This window comes from Typopeltis vanoorti, chromosome 24 (genome assembly GCF_054136105.1).
Source record: "Typopeltis vanoorti isolate ZY-2024b chromosome 24, IOZ_Tvanoo_1.0, whole genome shotgun sequence".
NCBI classification, from domain to species: Eukaryota; Metazoa; Arthropoda; class Arachnida; order Uropygi; family Thelyphonidae; genus Typopeltis; species Typopeltis vanoorti.
In genome coordinates this window covers 47798649-47818815 of record NC_143572.1, presented here as the reverse complement: position 1 = coordinate 47818815, position 20167 = coordinate 47798649, and the positions used below count along the sequence as shown (strand labels likewise).

Here is a 20167-nt window from a genome sequence, read left to right as displayed (position 1 = left end):
TTTCGGAGGTGGCAGTGTGAGGGTGTGGTCCTATTTTTTGGTTTGGCCTCAGGCCTCTGTTTGTGGTGCTACGAACATTAAACTCCGAGAGGTAGCTGAACCTTCTTACGTTGGTCTCAGAGCTCACCCTGCCTCGCTTTCTGAGCGATTTAAAACTACTAGAAAATATACAAGTATGCACTGAAGGTGCTGCAGTTATCTCACATACGAAGTTGTTTTTGATCCTATAACTTGGAAAAGTCTAGCATACAACATATATGAGTATTTACACTAATAAAAACTAATTAAGATTGGGAACATCACCTCTTATATAGCTTTGAGAATGTTCTCAGTCTCAGAGATGATAAGTGGAAATTACATGCCAACAATTTACACAAAAGTTAGAGCACAAATTATCACATTATTTAAGTCAAACGTCCTACGAATCCTAAACAAACAGGTAATTCTACGTTTCCTTTAAATTTTACGTTCTTTTATAAGGTCTTATGAATTTTGTCAGATTCTTTTTCATTTATTAAAATAACGTTTAGTTTACTAGAGCTGTTTTGATTGTAAGTAATATCCGGTACTGCATGAATGTAGATGGAAAATGATGATTTCTTGTGTAATTATGTTGTTAATGATCCCACTTGCCTTGGCCGCAATACGTCTTTCAAATAGAATTTATAATGTTCCTTTTTTTGTTTTGCCTTTTTTGAGTCATTAGGCTACTTAAAACTAATGCAAAACTTCCTGATATTCTGATTTATCGCATCAGCCAGTTTACAAAGTTGTGCTGGCTTGCATCATCACCATTTAGTCAATACTAGCCCCAAGCCAGTTTCGTCTATCTTATTAAAATCATTATTTCATTGATTTGATCATTCATCTTGTTTTTTTTTCTCTTTAAGCAATAATATGTGATTTTAACTGAAAATATAATTGTTTGAAAAGTATATATTTATTGAATAAAACTTAATCCAAATGCCATCGTTCCAATTAGCGCTCTTTAAAAGTTTTCAAATTCTTTTTTCACTTTTTCCATTAATCCTTTTAGATTTAATAAATTTTCATTTTCCCATCAGCATCATCATTTGAAATTAGCCCATTCATCTGAAAATCAATCACATTGGATGATTCATTCTTTAAAACCATCTCAAAACTGTCTAGAATACCCTTTCATCTTTGTGAGCTATCTTAGAAAGTAAACGGTAAAAAAAAAATAAAATAAAAATAAAAAATAAAGTCGCTTATGGATAGAATAATAGTTTACTAGAAACATTCTTCTCACGATGCCAAGCATAAATTCTTGCTTTCCAGTTAAAACTGTTCGAAATTTATTGTACGGTAGTTCGAATTACTGCTGCTTCATCAACTTCCATAATCTCGATGTATTTCCAATAAAATACATAAGAAATAAAAGCACATAAACTCGACTTATGAATAAATCTCTTATTCTTTGGGAATAAAAGGTATTAGCGTTTTATTCCCCAAGAAAGGCTATGAATAAGTTCCTCTAGTCGGCTACCAAAATTGAACTTAGAACGCTCTTTCTTCGGTGTAGCTATGTGGATGCAAACGCCATTTCCAGAAGCCATCTCGGTTTTTTACTTTATTCATTAGAAATAAGCCAGTATTTGTATTTATTACCCTGCAAGCTTTACATAATTGTTTAAAATAAGTCCAATACATCGTTAATATTATGTGCATGTGCATACAGCCTTTTCCAATAACCACACATCGCATCTCTGGTTTCCAATGTTTTTAAGTGTTCTTTTTAAGTGCTGTATTACAGGAATAAGTTGGACTCGATTATTTTTTCATGAAATTGTTAAAAGTATAAAACATTTATTGTAGCCCAATCGATTTCCTTTGTTCCAAAGATGTTCTTAAAACAAACAGAACATGTTATGCATCGTAAGCAACAATTCATTACACCATTAGTATTCCTAAAAAAACGTTGATGTTTCTTTATTTATATAGTTAACACTCGAAAAAATTCTATTTTCCAGACATCTCACATGACTACGACCAAATTTACTGAAGTGCCTGAAGAACGAAAGAAATTCGGTTTGTAGTTTTTATTTCATTTTTTTACTAATATTAAATCACTCTGATATTTAATAAATTCACGATTAGTTTTCGATGCTGTCTTCAGAGGTCAGTCGGACATGTTAGCGAATCTCGGAAGGTTGTGGGTTACTTCTCACCGATCCAAATGGTATATTCCTTTTTTGTAAATGGCTCCTCAACTAAAGAATTCATTGGAGCAATCAATCCCAATCTATTACACCGAATTCTCTTTAATCCAATCGATGAAACGCGACACTCTAGTGTATACGCCTGGATATCCCGGTTCGGCGCATCTCAATCCCCAAGATACGACGCCAATCACTGACCAACGACCGTTCAGATTCTCGACCATCAGAGGACCTCCGGAATCTCCCTGCAAAAAAGGAAAAAATTAGATCACAATAAAAACTCAACGAACATCATCGATCCAATAAGTGCTACAAATAATATTAGTTTTAATAATGTCAGGAAACGAAATACGTCGCAGTAGAATCAATACATTTAAACACTCCAACCAGAATTGTTTTGTGATGGAACAACTCGATTGATGTGACATCCGTTTTAAAGAAATTCATCAAGAGAACTCTCACCTGACAGGAATCTGATTTGCCATCGGTGTAACCAGCACACATGAAATCATCAATTATGTTCTGAGCAAAAGTTCTGTCACAATCTGTATTGTTCCATACGGGAACATTGATTTGGCGAAGGACTTGGCTCGAACGGCCTCCTGTAACAGAAGAGAAAAATGGACAGTACAATAACAGCGGATTTTAATAATAAATTTTGATTAGTATTAAAACAACACAGATCAGATTATCAAGAATACGCTGTCAGATTTTGTAAAAATATTTTTATGTTATGATCTTATTCTTAATAACCGTATAGAACAAGGTGAGTGATATATATATATATATATATATAGAGAGAGAGAGAGAGAGAGAGAGAGATTCAGGATGGGGATCTAATTGTAATTTGTCACACTTACTAGATCTTAAAAGAAGTACATTTTCTACCATTTAGACTACGCTTTTCATAATCTTACCAAAAGACAGCGTTCCCCATCCGGCAACGGTGGCCATCTCTCCGAAGTAATCGTAGTTTGGCAATGGCAGACAGATGGGACGCACGTTTTCGTTGAAATAAGCGGCCCTTGAAAGTTTCAACACGGCGATGTCATTGCGGTTGGTGTATCTGTCGAACTGGGCGTGGGAACGAACTTCGGCGACGTCGAAATCCTGAGGACCTCCGTCTGAGTCGGTACTGAAATCGTACTCTCCAAGACGAACGGTGAAATCTCCGGACGAGTACCTGAAATGGAAGAATGGAAAATGACGGCCATGCAGAGCACCATCCTCATTGATAAATTCAGAATTGAACTCAATGACATGTGAACAGTTGGGTTACTAGGAATTAAGTCCTAAAGTGCGTGCATCGCAGATACTAGGTCTATGACAAAATGCATTGTCCTCTGTTGTATGAATTATCATTTATATTTGAAAGTTATTCATTTTATTTTAGGGATTTTCGTATGTTTCTAACTATTATAAAAATGTAACAATTAACTAATCATATAGCTTTCATAAATACATAAAAGCGGGTTACTGTTTCATAAAATGAAACAGTAATCCGCTTTTTTCATAATCGAGATAATTTTTGTTATCTAAATTATTCCCAAAAGCCTTTCCATGTTGCTCATCTTTCTCGACCCCCCAGTAGTTTGTTTTCAGATATTCACAAGACTACACAAAAAATATTCCATATTTGTGTTTATCAAAAGTTAAGGAAATTGTCTGTATTATTGAATACTGAACTGCCTTTACATACCACTGACTGACAACAGCTCCCTCTAGTAGTGAAATAAGCACATATTAATGGTTTTATATGTACCTGAATACGTCTTGGGAAAACTTGTCGGGCTATCCTTTTAAGTAATAAATAAATAAATAAATAAATAAATGATGGAAATTGAATCCAGGTAATAATCAAAAACAAACAGTACATACCCAACAACGCAGTGTGCAGCTGTGAGCACGTGATATTCACTGATTAGTACCCCTCCACAAAACTGTCTGGTATTTCTAAGTAGAGCAGCCTGCAAAGAGGAAAAATAAATAAATTATTTAATTTTTGATATTAACTATACGTGTGATTATTAAGTAAGAAAGAATTAAAAACACAGGATTAACATGCACATAACTCAAACTGTGTATTACTAATATATAGAATAATTGTGTATAATAACCCATGCAACAACATGCCCTTTAGACCTACATCCTACAAGATTGGTAAGTTATTGGTCTTTCTTAACCATACTATGGAACTAGCACTAAGATATCAGGGGTTTACCACTCTCTGCGAACGAGATTCACATAAAGCAAGCAAGAAATCTCAAGGCTATGATATCTACAACATGCTCAAAGCAAAGTTGTCTTTTTCTTTCACATCTTGACATGGGGGGAGGAGAGTGTATACTTGGTCACTCCCATGACACTAGATGGCAAGAAGAAAGACTTATACGCTCTACTCTACTTGCCAAGTATAGTAATTTTTAATAACTTTTTTCAGTCTGTTCGCAAGACAGTTTTCTTTTTGGGAGGACAGTAGTTTTTTTTTCTCATAAAACTCTAGTTTCGTAATCCAGCAATCAGAAAAATGGACTACAGAATTCACACTACTGAACACAGCAACACCAGTTACGGTTAGAAACACGAAGTGCCAGCAATTTCCTCCCATGCTTTCCTCGTCTAAAAAGCATCAGTAAAAGTGAACTCAATTACTGATATTGGTGATGCGTGAGGACTGACTGCCTACCGATTTCCTAAAGTCAGGGATAAAAGAGTTCGGTCTTTCGTTAACGTGTGTATTTTAGGATCATCCCACTTATGAAAGGAACCAATACATTAGTACTCTAGTTGGCGCAAGTGGTTAGGCAATCATGGACAAGAGAAAAAACTTGTAATATAAGTAAGAAACATCACATAACACACTGAAATAAGCTAGAAAATCAGGATTATCTAAAATAATAATAAAAAGTTGGGCAGAACACATAGCACGCATGAAAAACAATGGATGGGCTTCGAGAATAACAGCATGTATCCTGGACACATCAATAGCAAATTCTGAAAAGCCACATAGGAGATGGGAGCATCTTATATCAAAGTCAACAGGAGAAATGGAGGAAATTGACTCAGAATAAAGAAAGTTGGCATCTTCGGGATCTGCAGTTATGGAGAAACCAAGACAGAACGATGTTGGAACCTGTGAACATTACTTCACAATAAGTTACTTACGTAGGATGATGATCTCACACCATCGACCAATGAAAATCATTCTTCTTTCTCTCCCACGGACTCTCTCTAGCGTTCTCCATTTTTTCGTGTTTTCCTCCCCTCATAATGATCATGATTTAATCAATTTCTCCCTCCGTTCTTTCCAGTTATTCAAAAAGTACTTATTTTAAGGATGAAAACAATGAAAAGAGATGCTTACCATCCATATCCATTCCCTTGGATCCGCTATAGTTCCACCGACGATCTTCGTTTTGTAATTTCGTCCACATCCTGCATGATGAGAAGAAAAAAAAACCTCATGCACAATTCAGAAAATTTTGGTCCGAATAAAGAATATTAAGAAAAAGTCGAATACTTTTTGTTAGTTTCTATACAGAGTATTAATAACTAAAGAACGAGCTGTATTAGCTTACCGTCAGCCAGTGCACCACTTTTAATTGGAGTGGGAGCAGTCGGTGGCCGAGTAACTGGAGGTGGTCGAGGTCTCGGCGTGAATCTGGAGTTCGCAGAGGAGTAAGTGTCAGGACAGCAGACCCCGATATACCTCTCGTTGATCACACACATGTATCTGCTGAAAGTGTTGTAGTTGTTCACGAAGGCACGTAACATGCAGTTCTGTACAAAAGCGCACCGCCCTGGTCGGTTTGAAAGAGATCTGCAACGTTGAAATCTCTCGGAGGGATCTCCAGAAATAAATAACGAAGATCTGCCAGATGGTAGCTCCAGATCTTCTGCACCACGATTGAGATAATCCGTAAGGATTCTTTCAGCAGTTTCCTCGTTTCCTTCCCATTCCACTTCCCAATCCGGTTCCGATTCGAGAGTTGTGGTTTCTTCTGGAGGTTTGTTTCCTTGCTTCTTGGCCTGACCTGGAGGTACAAAACTATCTCCCTGACCTTGGCCTTGCTTCTTAGCTTGTCCTGGAGGCACACGCCCTCCATTGCGTTTCCATCCTAAATAAGAAAATAAAACAAAACAAGAATATAATTCAATTCACAAAAAAACACACAAATAAAGGTTTTTAAATTGGTCCTAGTATTTGTATTTTAACTACGAAGTTAGCGGAAGAAATTCTATGCCTAATACATCGCATTAGCGGTGAAGTTAAGCCTTTTATCTTAGAGGTTTAACGAGATTTCCTATATTAACATTTTCTTTGCTTGGGATATTTGATCAGGACTTTCGAAGGTTATTCTAAATCGTACTATCGTGATATTCACTACATTCCTTTTCACAGAGGAATTCCTTGAATGGCGATCTTCAGAGGTGGCATGAAGAATTCTTGCAGTTTCCTCGACATATGGAAACTGCAAGAATTCTACAAGACGGCAAATTGATCAGTGTGCCAGTCGGTTCTAATCTCATACAGAACACAAGGAACCATTAAAAGGGTTTTTTTAAATTGAAGGTCATTTACTGTAACGCAGAATTTTTCTCTCTAAAACTCGGCTTTCTTTCAATTCCAGAAAAGGACAACCGACCACAAGAACATAAGCAATTAATAGATATAATACAGCCTTAATAATCTTAGTCGTTTTAGCCGAACCACTACAATCATGCATTTGCAGTTTAACCCTAACTCAGAAGCAGTTGTCTAGTTCTTCCTTTATCGTTCTTTGGAACAATTTTTTTTTTATTATTAAGCATGCACTCGATACGTATTCAGATTTAACGTTTCTTCTTTCTTCTTATCCTTCCACCTATTTAAAGCACCAGAGTATTAAAGATCTAAAGTACCCTGTTTCGCATTGCTTTAAGCGTCAAACACTGACATACACATCATGATGATTTAGTCACATTAATGTAAAATGAAGAACGTTGTAGTAACAACGTTCTTTCATTTTGAACAGTCGATTCACTTGCATACTTAAACTCTAATTTTTAGTATTGTCCAACATTGTCTCCAGAAGGTCAAAATGTCATATAATGTGGTGCATAATTGCTTCTTGGTAAGAAACCTAATGCAGAGAGAGTCAGGGAAACTAGATCATCAAGGGAGGAATTGGAAAAATGTGTGTGAAAGTTCAGCTATGGTATGCAAACGAGATAAAGATATGAATGCCTTTGAACATGGTTATGTATGTGGCGAAGGAGTGGAAAAATATACTTTGAGTGCGGATCTTTTAAGTATGTCTGGGGGAGGAGAAAGACAAAATTATAGAACAAGAGCAAATAGACTGCACATCTAATTATCAGAATAGGCTACGCGGTAATTTAGTATGTCTATACACAAATGCCAGGAGCATTAGAAACAAAGGGGTCGAGTTCGTTGCTTTTTTGAATACGATGTAGCCTAACATTGTTGGCATTAGTGAAACCTGGCTATCAGAATCAGATATGGTAAGTGGGATCGAGTGTAATGGGTATACTATTTTTAGGAATGATAGAAGAGATAGGAGAGGAGGGGGGGCGGAGTAGTACTAATGATATCAGATGACTTAAGTCCAGTTAGGATAGAAACACAAGAAAACAATGATGGTAACAATGTCCCTTGTAGCGGTGAATTTGAGTCTATCTGGTGTGAAGTGGAGGTTAACAGAATGAAATATATGGTGGAGTGTTGCTACAGACAGCTCTGTTGCAGATGACGGAGAAATGCATCGACAATTTAGCCTTGTGAGTATCAAGCGAATAATCATTATGGGTGGCTTTAATTTTCCAAACATTGATTGGGTAGAAGAGAAATCTCGTGATAAGAAAAAAGAGGAATTTATTGATTTGTTGCGAGATAACTTTCTCAAGCAGCATGTGAAAGAAGGAACTCGAGGTCAAAGAGTGTTAGATTTACTCATAGCATCAGAAGGGGCCTTAGTCAAGAATATGGCTATTTTACCACCAATTGGTGACAGTGATCATGCTGTGCTTTCTTGGGAAATATCTAATTGTATTGGAGTTAAAGCATGTTACATGCTGAACTACAAAGCAGGAAATAATGATCAGCTTAGGAGAATGCTATCTTTGGTCCCATGGTATCAGTTACCGAATGGGAAAAATGTCTGCAATTCGTGGAAATCTTTGAAAAAGTGCTTAAATGAGGCGGTATCTGAATGTATCCGTAGTGTTCGAAGAATAAATAGGTTGGGAGTGAAATGGATGTGCAACCTTATTAAGCAAGAGATCGACAAGAAGAAGATGATGTGGAAAGAATATCGTGAAAGGTGTTATAAAATATATAAAGTTCAGGCCAGAAAAGTAACCAGTATTGTGAGGAAAGCAAAAAGGGAGTATGCAAAGAAATTGACCATTCAAGCTAAAGGCAATCCAAAAGAATTTTATCCTTAAGCCGCAAGAAAATGAAAGAATGAATATGGAAGAATAACTTTATTGAATGCAGATGGTACCCGAGTGTCGGAAGCTAAGGAGATTGTTCAGTTAACGAGTGCTCACTTTGCTAAGATATATCAACCAGGTGTATGTGGTATGGTGCATGGAGCTACTGCTACGTTGGATGAAGAGACAGAGGTCCATGAAAATGAGGTTGAAGAGCTGCTGCATAACCGGGATAAGAATTTGTCAATAGGGACAGATGGAATATCAGCCCGTTTGCTAAGGGAATGTTTAGCTGAATTGGCTAGGCCTTTCACACATTGGTGTAACTTGAGTCTCGGCTCAGGAATGACACCACAAGAATGGAAGGAATGGATGATAGTTCCACTGTACAAGGGTGGTGCAAAAACTGATGTGTCTATCTACCGACCTATCAGTATCTCTGATGTGGTAATGAAGATTTTAGAGAACTTGGTAAGAACGCGCATACAGAAATGGGTAGACAAACATGTTATACTCTGGAAGTTTACTAAAGGGAGGTCATGTTCTAGCAATTTGCTCATATTTTATGATAATGTTACGGCCAAGTGGATAAAGGGAATGAATAGACTATGATAATATCGGATTTTTCTAAAGAATTTGTTAAGCTATCATACGATATCTTATGCATCTACATAAGCATCAACCGTAACATTTGTAAGGGACGCTTCTTTTCTATCAGAAAACTAAATCTCGTTATGTCATATCAAACTTCTGACGTTGAAGAATGTAATGTCTAAAAAGTATACGAGTGAAGAGGAGTTTAGCATCTTCCATAAAAATAATATAGAACAAAATCATCATCATCAAATTTCTGACATGTATCCTTAATAGGTGAACAGGATAGTATGATAGTATTACATGATAAAATAACACTATTACTAACTTTCGATCAACAATTTGCCTCCAAATTACTCTGTTATCTGTCACGACTCCAACATTATCAAATCTTATATTTCTGTCTTCTAAGGCACTTTTTACTGTATCAATCCATCCATATCTTGGTCTTTCTTTGGGTCTTTTTTCTACCATCCTGGCAAAGAACACTTCTTTAGTTAATCTTTCCTCTACCATTCTGTTTAAGTGGTCACACCCACATGAGATTAGCTCTGCTAAGACATTTCTGGATGCTAACAATGTCACGTTCTTTCCTAATATCCTCGTTTTTAATATGATATTGCCATTGATGCCATCTGTTCACGCCTCTGATCTTTCTCAGGACTCTCATATCTGCAGTCTCTAGTCTTTGGTCAAGTGATTTACTTCTGATCCAGCTCTCAGATCCATAAGTTAAAACTGGTTTGAACACAGTCTTTATACAGCTAATTTAGTGTTCCGACTAATTTCTCTCTTATTCCATATGAATTTATTCAATTGACTTCCCACCATACCAGCTTTTTTGATTCTGTTGTCTATTTCTATATTTAATTTACCATCTTCAGTAAAAATCGTGCCTAAGTAGCTGAAATGTTTTACTTGTTCCACAGGTTCCCCATTCAAAACACAGTTGACGTTTTCAATGATTCTGCCTATTTTCATTGTCTTTGTCTTTTTATTGCTGACCTTCATACCATATCTATTACAACAGTTATTCAATTTAGTCAAAGAATCTTGCAAACTTGTAGCGGATTTATTTAGAAGTATAACATCGTCCGCATAAAGCAAAGAGCTGACATTAACATCTCCAATTCTGATATCATGTTTAATACCACTTTCCTTCATAATGTGATCCACATAGATAATGAATAACAGAGGATAATGTACATCCTTGTCTCACACCAGATTTAACATTAAACCATCTTCCTGTACATCCTTCAATTCTAACTGCCGACTTACAACCCAAATACAGACTAAGTATTGCTTGATATAATGCCCCATTGACACCATATAACTGCAGCGTATTGAATAGCTTCTCTCTTGGCACCTTGTCATATGCCTTTTCCAAATCGACAAAACTTAAATACAGATCTTTGTTATATTCCCATGCTTTCTCGACTATTTGTTGTAACGTGAAAATATAAGCCTGACAACCTCTATTTGACTTGAATCCAGCTTGCTCTTCCCCAAGCTTCCCTTCCACAATACTTAGCCGTTTCTACTACTTGCACTCAGTAGTAGAAATTCCTCTGTAATTCTCACATTCAGTTTTATTTCCCTTTTTATGGATTGGGAACTACAAGAGCGCTGTTCCAGTCATTCGGAATTCGAATTTCTGACCGAGATTTCTCAATCATGCAATGATGCCATTGTAAAACTTTGATACCTCCATATTTGTGGATTTCTGGCTTTTCAGGTTTTGATGGCTTTATCTACTTCAAATATGGATATCTATTACTAATTGCATACAACAGAATCGGCGGAGGTAAACTTTTGAATGATGTAGGTTATTTGTAATAACAGAAATCACACTTAAAAGGCGAGAGTCAAAACTAAAATGAAAAAAAAAAAAGTAAATAAACAGCTGAGTTCCTTGTTATCCTGACCTGGTGGTAAATGACCTTCAAGACCGGGTGGACCATATCCACCCAATTTCTTCGCGTGCCCTGGAGGCAGATTTCTTTTCATTTTCCATTTCCATCCAGAACAACAGGGAGACTCAGGTGAACTGAGGGGGTTTCGTACTGCAATTAGGAATTTAGAGAGAATTATAATGAAGCAAATGAATGGGATATTTGTCATAAAACAAACAAAGGGATAATGCAGTATTTAAAATGAACAAGCTAATTATATTTATTTTCTCAACAAGTATACAAACCATATATATCTGATATTTTTTGAAAGATTTTTGAATTATCAAAAAATATCAGATATATAATAGCAAGTGGGAGTTATATCTTTCTTGAAAGAAATAAGACAGGTCTGTTTTTAGTAGTACTGAAGTGGCCAAGATTATGCTCATTCCCCTGAAGTGAGGTGCTGATTATGGGCAATCCATAGGCTTGAATGTTCTATGGTTTGTCGAATGAAGATCATTGCTTGCGATATTAACCCCCAGTCAGTTAGAGCGAGAGAACAATTATCTTGTTGGCCGAGTTTTCTATCCATTAAGATTAATGTAAACTGTTCTACTAATTATTTATTCTTGATATAATTTTATAAAAATGAATAACTAAATGAAAAATATTATTTCAAGAAAAGTAGTCTAATTTTAGCAATCACTGATAACTGGGAAGACATGTTGAAACTATTGGGGCTAAATAGCAGAGCATTGGCATACCCAGGGGGGGTCAAGGGGGACTGGGCTCCCCACCCAAAAAAGAAGGGAAAAAACACTAGAAAATTTTCCATTCCTGATTCGTCTTCTTTTTCTTCTGCAGCTTGTCACTAAGTGTGGTCGCTGTTAATGATGAGTCTCCTCCACATCCTCCTGTTTTGGGCTGTCACCACATCCAAGTTCTTCATCCTCAAGTGCTCTTCCACCAGCTCCCGCCATCTCTTCTTCGGCAGCTCTCCCTATGTGTCTGTTCAAGTCTCCTCAGACAATCACCATCTCGTTTTCTTCCAGTACCCTCATTTCTTGATCTAACACGTTCCAGACCTCATCTTTCTCCTCTGCTGTACAGCCAACTTGCGGAGCGTATACACATAAGACGACCACTTGCTCTTCTCCAAGACCCAATTTCATTCGCATGATCCTGTCGTTACCCACTTCCAGTACTATTCTTAATTAAAATTATTATTATTTTTATTTATGTTGTGTCGTGTCTTCTATTTCTATACTACTTATGAATTAGCTGTCACATAAGGTGGGAATACAATCTGGCTCTCGGGAATCATGGCCGTTGTGAACGCAAGGCGAACGAAGAAGTGCTCGGGCGGACCGAGCCCTACTTCGTTTGTCCGAGCCGGGCTAGAGTCTCGAGATCGAGGGTATCATGTATTGGCGATCATTGCAGAGGCTCAGTCATAGGTCGTATGCAATGAGTAGTGTCTATTCTGAAATCGTCTACTCAACTCGACCCCCCCCACACACACCCAAGATTAAATCTTAAGTGCGCCACTTTAGCTGAGCACGCATTTTGACAAATTGCCTTTACTCTTTTTTTTTAAAATATTCTCTCATAACAACACCAGTTTATATTATTATTATTATTATTATTATTATTATTATTATTATTATTATTATTATTATTATTATTATTATTATTATTATTATTACACGGGTATCTTTATGGAGTCAACAGACTAGTCGCGGAAGACCTACACTAATCATTCCTCATTCACCGCAATCTCCAAGCAAAAAATCTACTTCTTATGATCTTACTTAATTTAAATTGATGACCCACACTTGCCATGTACTAAAAATTTCCTCTGTATCAACAATCCTTCCTAAGAAACTTATATACTCTATAACTTCTCCTTCTTATCAGCCTATCAACCAGCCTCTGTGTAATCCACAAATCTTATCACACAGATCTACACTATCTTGTCACTCGCCTCTGGATTCTTTCACCTCGTCCACATCTCCAAGAAACCCAAGCGACCAGATCTGTACACAACGATCCAGATGAAGCCTTATCATCTAAAGAGGATTAATAACATTCTTATCTCTGCATATCAAGGTGTTCTTTGATAAGCAGGTAATCTCATGAGCCGTTTTAAGCAGCTTTTGCCATATGTTTTCTAATTTTCACCTTTCTATCTACCAACACCTCCAAATCCCTGGCTTCATCATTTTCCTGGAGTATAGTTCCATCAAAAGATTAAACAGCTGGCAATCTTTCCCCTTCAAAATTCATAACCTTACACTTTACCACATTAAACTGATTCTTCTTTGTCCACATTGCCAGTTTCTTTAAATCATTCTGTAAAATTTCAACATCTTCATTGACTATTGCGATACTGCATTTCACATCATCTGCAAACAACTGAACATTTCCCCTAAGATCCTTTCCTATACAATTAATGAACAAATTAAATAGCTGTGACCATGCACAGAGCCCTGAGGCACACCCCTAGTCACGGGCATTCTACATGACATTGCACCTGAATAAATTCGTACCGTCTGGTATTTCTCCATCCACCACCCTCTTATACATGTCACCAACTTCATATCTAATCCCATCTCCTGCAATCATTCTTCAGAATTTCATGAGGCATCCTGTCAAAAGATTCGCAAAATCCAGTTGTATCCCATTTATTCAACTCAGATGTCACCGTGTTATAAAAAGAGAGTAACAGATTTAGTTAATCCCTTAAATGGATGTAAATATTAATATCAATACGAAGATAACTGAATATGAATATCAATATTTGTATTTACCTTGTCGTTTAACTCTAACTAGTTCATCTGCGGAGATTGCAGCTAAAAGAAAAGCACACAAAATGATCCAAAGCCTTGGAATCATCCCCGTAGTCTAATTAAAAAAAAAAAAAAAAAAAAAGAAGAAAATTATATCTTTATGTCATGGTAAACATAATAAAATATATTAAATTATAAATGATAATTTTATAATTAAATTATAATTTATAATTTGCTTTGAATATTTTATATGTATACTTAACAGGAAACTTATACCAAAATCTGCCAAAACTATAACTATCCCTCGGTGTAATAATTTATTCAAATTCGTAAACTATTTTAAAATGTTTACTAATTTATATAAATTATCGTAATTTTATAAAGAAAATAATTTATGGCAGTTTACTATTTCTTATTACATTTTTACAATATTTAAGTTTTTATTTACGCTTTTCAGTTTTAAATTCAGAGTGAATCATATTATAATCCACTTATGAGATTGAGTGACGTCAAATCCCCTTGGGGATGGGCGAAGGGAAAAAGAGGACATGAACAGGAATTTTAATTCATTTCTCATGTTTATTTTATTACACAATGAACTTAAAAAAACAGAATTTTTATCCAAAGATGATAAGCATGTAACACATAGATGCACTACAGAAAACTGTCTTGCGGTTTTGATGAGCAGCGAAGAATATTTTTAGGACTGAGATGGATCTCATTAAAACCTTTGAAACAGGGTGATGGTCGTCAAATATTATTGCTTTGTTCCAACAGGATAAAAGTGGGAAATACAGGGTGGTCATTAAATAACTTTCCCTCTTTGGAGGCATCTGTAGCTAAAACCAATAAACGGAATGAGACCAAATTTTATATTTAGACTTTTGAAGGCATGGGAGATGATTTCCGCTGGGAGGGGGTAAATAGTACCTAAACTCGCCGATAGGGGAAATTTTGGCGCTGGCGCAGTCGAAAACAAGCGGATAATTACATTAAAGGCAGATAAAACGGAATAATAACATTTCGACGGTGAAAGCGACAGCCGCGTCACCCATTCCAGCGGGATATGTGGCGCGTTTACAATGATAATAATAATAATAATAATAATTAAACTAAAACAACAACTTGCGAGAGACGCAGAAATAAATATGGTGATTGAACTCGCAGGAAATAATATTTTATCCATCAGAATCAGGGTCCCCTGGACCACATACACGATTTTCGATGTGCTAACCTTTCTTGTGTACAACAAACTGCATCCGGTGTGCGACGTGCTCTACAGCTGAGCGTAAGGAGTCGGATTGGATGTTCATAACAGCCCGTTTGATGTTTTTTTTTCAAGACGTTCGGGAATCGAGGCGGACCATGCCGTCAGAAACTGATAATCTTTCCGACGGCATGCCGACTGATAATCCTCTCATTACTGAAATGCTGCCATAAAAGGCGATGTACACTGAACGTTCATGTGTGGTTGTTCTCCATCCTGCATAAAAATTATGGAGTCCGAACATTGTTTTTGCTGGAATGCAGGAATGACAAAATTTTCCAGCATTCGTCGATAAATCTCTCTCCTGTAATAATGGAGCAGGTTACAGGACCTGTAGGGGTAATACGCACAGTAAAATTTGCATTTTTTTTTTTACCTGAGTCTACTGGTCTCAGTCGGAGACTTTTGGTACTAAATATTTTTTTCGCGGAATTCATCTCCCCATGCCTTCGAAAGTATCAACATAAAATGTGGTCTCATTCCGTGTATTAGTTTTAGCTACACATACCTCCAAATAGGGAAAGTTAATTTATGGCCACCCTGTACTTCTCTTTTCCTAATTGAAGTAACTCTAATTATGCTCGGCATACCAACGAATACTTTGATTTAAATTGTACTTCAGAAGAACATTTTCTTTTGTCGTTTCTTCCATATTTTATTCTAGTACACTCAAAAAAGAAAGTTTGCATGTGAAGTAACTTCACCATTTCCTTTTTTGGACACTGAGAGCAGTTGGCCTCATCTCAGTTGCCTCGGGTAGTAGTCATGACGTAAAGCACGTGTCATAGAAATTCCCTAAGTATTTTTTTTTTCCTTATGCTGGAGTAAACATGTCTGAAAGCAAGAAGATAAATGCGTGAAGAACATGTACATTTTAATATTAATCTCATTCAAGATGGAAGCACTATTTTAGAACCTCTCTAACGTAAGATCGCCAGCAAGAATGCAGAGTGTTCTCCACTGTCTGGATGTTGTAATTCATAGGGAACTTAGAGAATATTTTATGAGTACTAAATGAGATTGGTAGAGTATAAGCAGTTTTGGTAGTTTCCGGTGAATACAGGTTGACCAGTTTCTTGCGTTATTATAAGTTTAGCGGAGAGTTAGGAATATTGGTGGCCATTTTAGTTTAGCTGCATTTAAATGACCACCATTATTCCTAACCTGAAAGAACTCGCACCTAAATGATCAGACCTACCACTCATGTCTGAGAATCTGGATATTATCAGAAATCGGTGGGAGTAGAGGCAAACTGAGGCATTTTTTTTGCCAGAAGAAAATGAAAAGCTGTGTCAAGTAATTAATGTTACAAGATTCTGAAGCTCGGAAAGCCTGATCACTGCCAGGTTTGCCGAATGAGCAGGAGAAAAAGATGCTATCATTCAGAGAAAGAGACAGAACAATCCGACACTAACATTGGTAGAGTCGTCAAATATGACATGCAATGAACAGAGAAGCCTCTAAACAGACTTCTATGGCAGCCAAATAAAATGCCTGGAAATATCAAGATCGTTTGTCAAACTTCGAATAATTCTTTCTATGTCACGTGTTCAGAGATGGTTGATGTAGGCCGGAAGATCTGTTGTAGGTCTAGAGTGGTGGAATCCTAATAAGGGTTGTTGATCAGCTAAAGGAGCCCTCAGCTGGTAAAGTTGGGGCGCCTTTAGCTTGGGGATATTCTCCATTATTTTAGAGAGGTCTGAGGACAATGAATAAATGGAGACATGATCGGGAGAATGGCAAGGGCAGGCTGAGGATGAAGAAAATCTAGAAAGTCATCCTTCCACTTGGTGGCGTAGTAATGCTAAGAACATACAAGGTTGAAGATGATTAAGAAAACGTTTTTTGTAGGGGATAAACTTGCATAAAATATAATCGGAGCTAATGAAAGAAGAGGTGAACTCTGCGATATAACCATAAGAAGAAATACTCAGGAGTGTTAGAAGAGTAAATACAGTTATCTAGTATTCGGATTAGTAATAAGTACAACTCGTATTAGAAAACAACTACTTACAGTAAATACGTCTGCATTTTTTTCAGCTGGGTCAATGGAATTAGAATAAGGAAGAAAAACTGGAGTTGTGGACGCTTAAAACTGGAATGAAGATGACCTCGCTTTTTTGATAGTTGCAATGTAGGAAATCAAGATGCAAGATAAAAGTTCGATAGAGCAAGTTGACGTTCTATCATAAGCGAATGCTGTAAAATAGATATGGAAACCTTAAACGAGAAATGTCAAAACGAAAGAATTGTTCATTTGGCATCGACTAGAATGGCATAGCAAACTGAAAAAGGAATGAGGATTGTTGTTGGAGTATGAACCATGCGGGATGTCATTTGGACAATCAAGATAACTAAGTGTTCGTCTTCAAACATGGGATAACAGAGCAATTGGCCGAGGGATTATGTACCAGCTAATCAGGGAGCCTAGCGATGCATTATGATCATTACTCTAGTGACAAGAAAGGCATCAGCCCCTACAAACCTCCAGCAGGTAGTAGTATATCACTGATGGATGAGATTATTTGTGAGAATTCCTTTTTTTCGAACTAAATAGTTGTGTGAGAAAGGCTACCATTATCAGAAGGTGGGATTGACAATTGACTAAAATGACTTGCATCTCATTTGTCTGTTGGAGACTCGTGTACATTGACCATTAATGGAATAGTAATTAATTCAACAACAAAAAATAAAATAAAAACTTGTAGAAGCCCATCTACCTGTAAAGAAAATGCTTGCAAGTTTTAATGTTTACAAAGAGGTACACTTCCTGATAATTTTACCTTAAAATTAAATGCAATGCATCCATTTTTTTTTGCAGAAGGCATCTCACTATGAATATGTGAAAATGTTGGAAGAGAATGGTTAAGTAATCGTCGATACTGAACCCTAACAAACACACATGACGTCAGTTGAACCACTGTAAAAACTGTGGGTGACGGACATAAAATCCATTCTAAAAGATTTTTAACTTTCTGAAGAAAAAGGAAGAATATCCCCAAGTTTTCCAATTCTATAATCTTTCTTATCCCCTTAGGATACGTGTCGATAAGTGTTACACAGAAATAGGAAATATTAAAGACCCATCCTTATTTCATAGGCGAATAAATATAAGAAGTTTGAACATTTCGAAAAATTGACCAGAGAGCTTATGAGAACACTTTAGCATCGGAGTTGCCTTAACTTGCACTGCTTAAAAGACACGAATTCTGTTCACGAGATCGTATATTTCTTTCGTTAGTACTTTTTATTAATTTTTCGCTGGTATTTGTTTAATATCCAACAGATATTAAAGACAGAAAAGCATTTCCTAGCACGTGAAGATAATTATTTGAATATTTTTTTATATTTCCTCTCAGCTAAAGAAGAAGAAATCTACTGAAGATTCAAACTGACCATGGTCATGTTTATTATTGACTGAATCAGTTCGAAGTATTTAATATGTTAATATTAAAATTAAACTAAACAAGCAAATCAAATTCAATACAATTAATATGAAATCCAAAAAACCATCGAATTATACACAACATATATGAATGCAAACATATACAAACCGTATATAAATTCATTTTAACATATCGAAATGGTACCGTGAGAAAGAAAATCCATCAAATGTTACAAAGCTACGATCGTTCTTTAATTACAGTCATCGATTTATCAACATTCACTTTCGTTCTTCCAATGCCTACCTGTGATCAACGTAATCCTAAGTGGAAAGAAGGACCATCACCGAAATTCACTATAAAAAGCGAAGTGGCATCCGCTAACGAACAATTACAAATAATCTCCAATTACAAATTATAATCTCTCCAAACGAAACTTTTCCTCTTGCGTTTTTCCCTTCACTAGTGGAACTTTCCAGCTTGCGTAGCATTCTCAGAACTTGTGACGGTGCCTCAATCAGGCCTCAGGCAAAACCCTTCAATAATATAAAAACCTGTTCTGGTTATAACCCGATGGGTTAGATAAAGGGCAGGAAACGTACGTAGTTTGTCACGATGAGGTCACATTTGCGTTGTCTGTGATTCGTCCTGCAACATTCTCAGACGGTCTCAAAGGTCAAGGAAATGAATAGAGGCTGAAATGAGTTTCAAAAAGAGTTTTAGGATAAAAATTATTTCCGTTAATTATAGTAATGCACGCGCATACTGAAAATGTGGTAAACCATAGTAACCAAAGTTAGGAAAAGGTAAAGCGATTTTCATTGGTTTGAATTAAAATGCGCGGATGATAAAAAGAATACTCGACAAGAACAGCATGTTAACTTTACCTTATAGAATGCGAGAGAATATTACGTGCACGCTAATAAATTTCTGTGAGCGGCAGTATGGTAGACTATATTACTGCTTGTACGTGACAGCATGTTCGGATACCTTCAGGTTTTTTTTTTTTTTTGTTACTATGTATTATCAGATGCTGTAGCTGGTTGGATAAGCAACTGAGCTGTAACTCATCGGCTTGTTTAGTCTTTTACTTGAATGTTATTTTTGAGGATAAATTTGCTCTTTCTTTCAAGGATTTCTGGAGAGAAACTCTGCCATCTATATCCTGGTTTCCGTTTCAGTCGTTTCCGACCGTAGGTCACTTTGTAGGCTTTGCCCACAAAGTATTCCTGGTGAGATTTTTACAGGATAGTTCACCATTGCTTTCCCCATCCCCCAATTTTATTCGGGCTCGAGACCGGCATATGGCTGGGACGTATTCATGACTGTAACCCATTTGTGTTCTTGTAGTATAAGTTCGCCCACCGATTAGATATCCCTCGACACTTCTGCGCATGTCAGAAAAAAGGAGAATCCATTCCGATAATAGGGTAATCAGTCCGTATAGTGGGACGAGTTGTTTATTATTACCGGTCGGAAAATTAACTTCTCTTTTATGATTATTGTAGTTAACTATGTTGCTTGTATAACAGTTGGAAAATTTTACCTATAAAGCCCGTGATTTCGCGTGTTGGCGACCAATTCGGACGTCCTTCATTTCTTTCTCCCCTTCAGCATGAATCGA

General features: G+C 36.5%; 1 protein-coding gene across 3 annotated transcripts in view; it reads right to left on the bottom strand.

Moving 5' to 3' along the window:
• Positions 1 to 1872: 1872 nt before the first annotated feature.
• LOC150093165 (trypsin-1-like) overlaps positions 1873 to 20167 on the bottom strand; it is a 379787-nt gene continuing 361492 nt past the window's right edge. Inside the window, exons 1-9 of one of the 3 annotated variants that reach the window (XM_090413721.1) lie at positions 18850 to 18972; positions 13915 to 14008; positions 11135 to 11272; positions 5759 to 6298; positions 5545 to 5615; positions 4059 to 4147; positions 3098 to 3363; positions 2643 to 2782; positions 1873 to 2425 (exon numbers count right to left, since the gene is read on the bottom strand). In XM_090413721.1, the coding sequence (XP_090269847.1) occupies positions 2267 to 2425; positions 2643 to 2782; positions 3098 to 3363; positions 4059 to 4147; positions 5545 to 5615; positions 5759 to 6298; positions 11135 to 11272; positions 13915 to 13999 (1488 nt within the window). In that variant the 5' untranslated portion in view covers positions 14000 to 14008; positions 18850 to 18972 and the 3' untranslated portion in view covers positions 1873 to 2266. Of the gene's footprint in view, positions 2426 to 2642; positions 2783 to 3097; positions 3364 to 4058; positions 4148 to 5544; positions 5616 to 5758; positions 6299 to 11134; positions 11273 to 13914; positions 14009 to 18849; positions 18973 to 20167 lie in introns of those variants that run through there. The other 2 variants (XM_090413724.1, XM_090413723.1) reach the window with 2 other exon arrangements.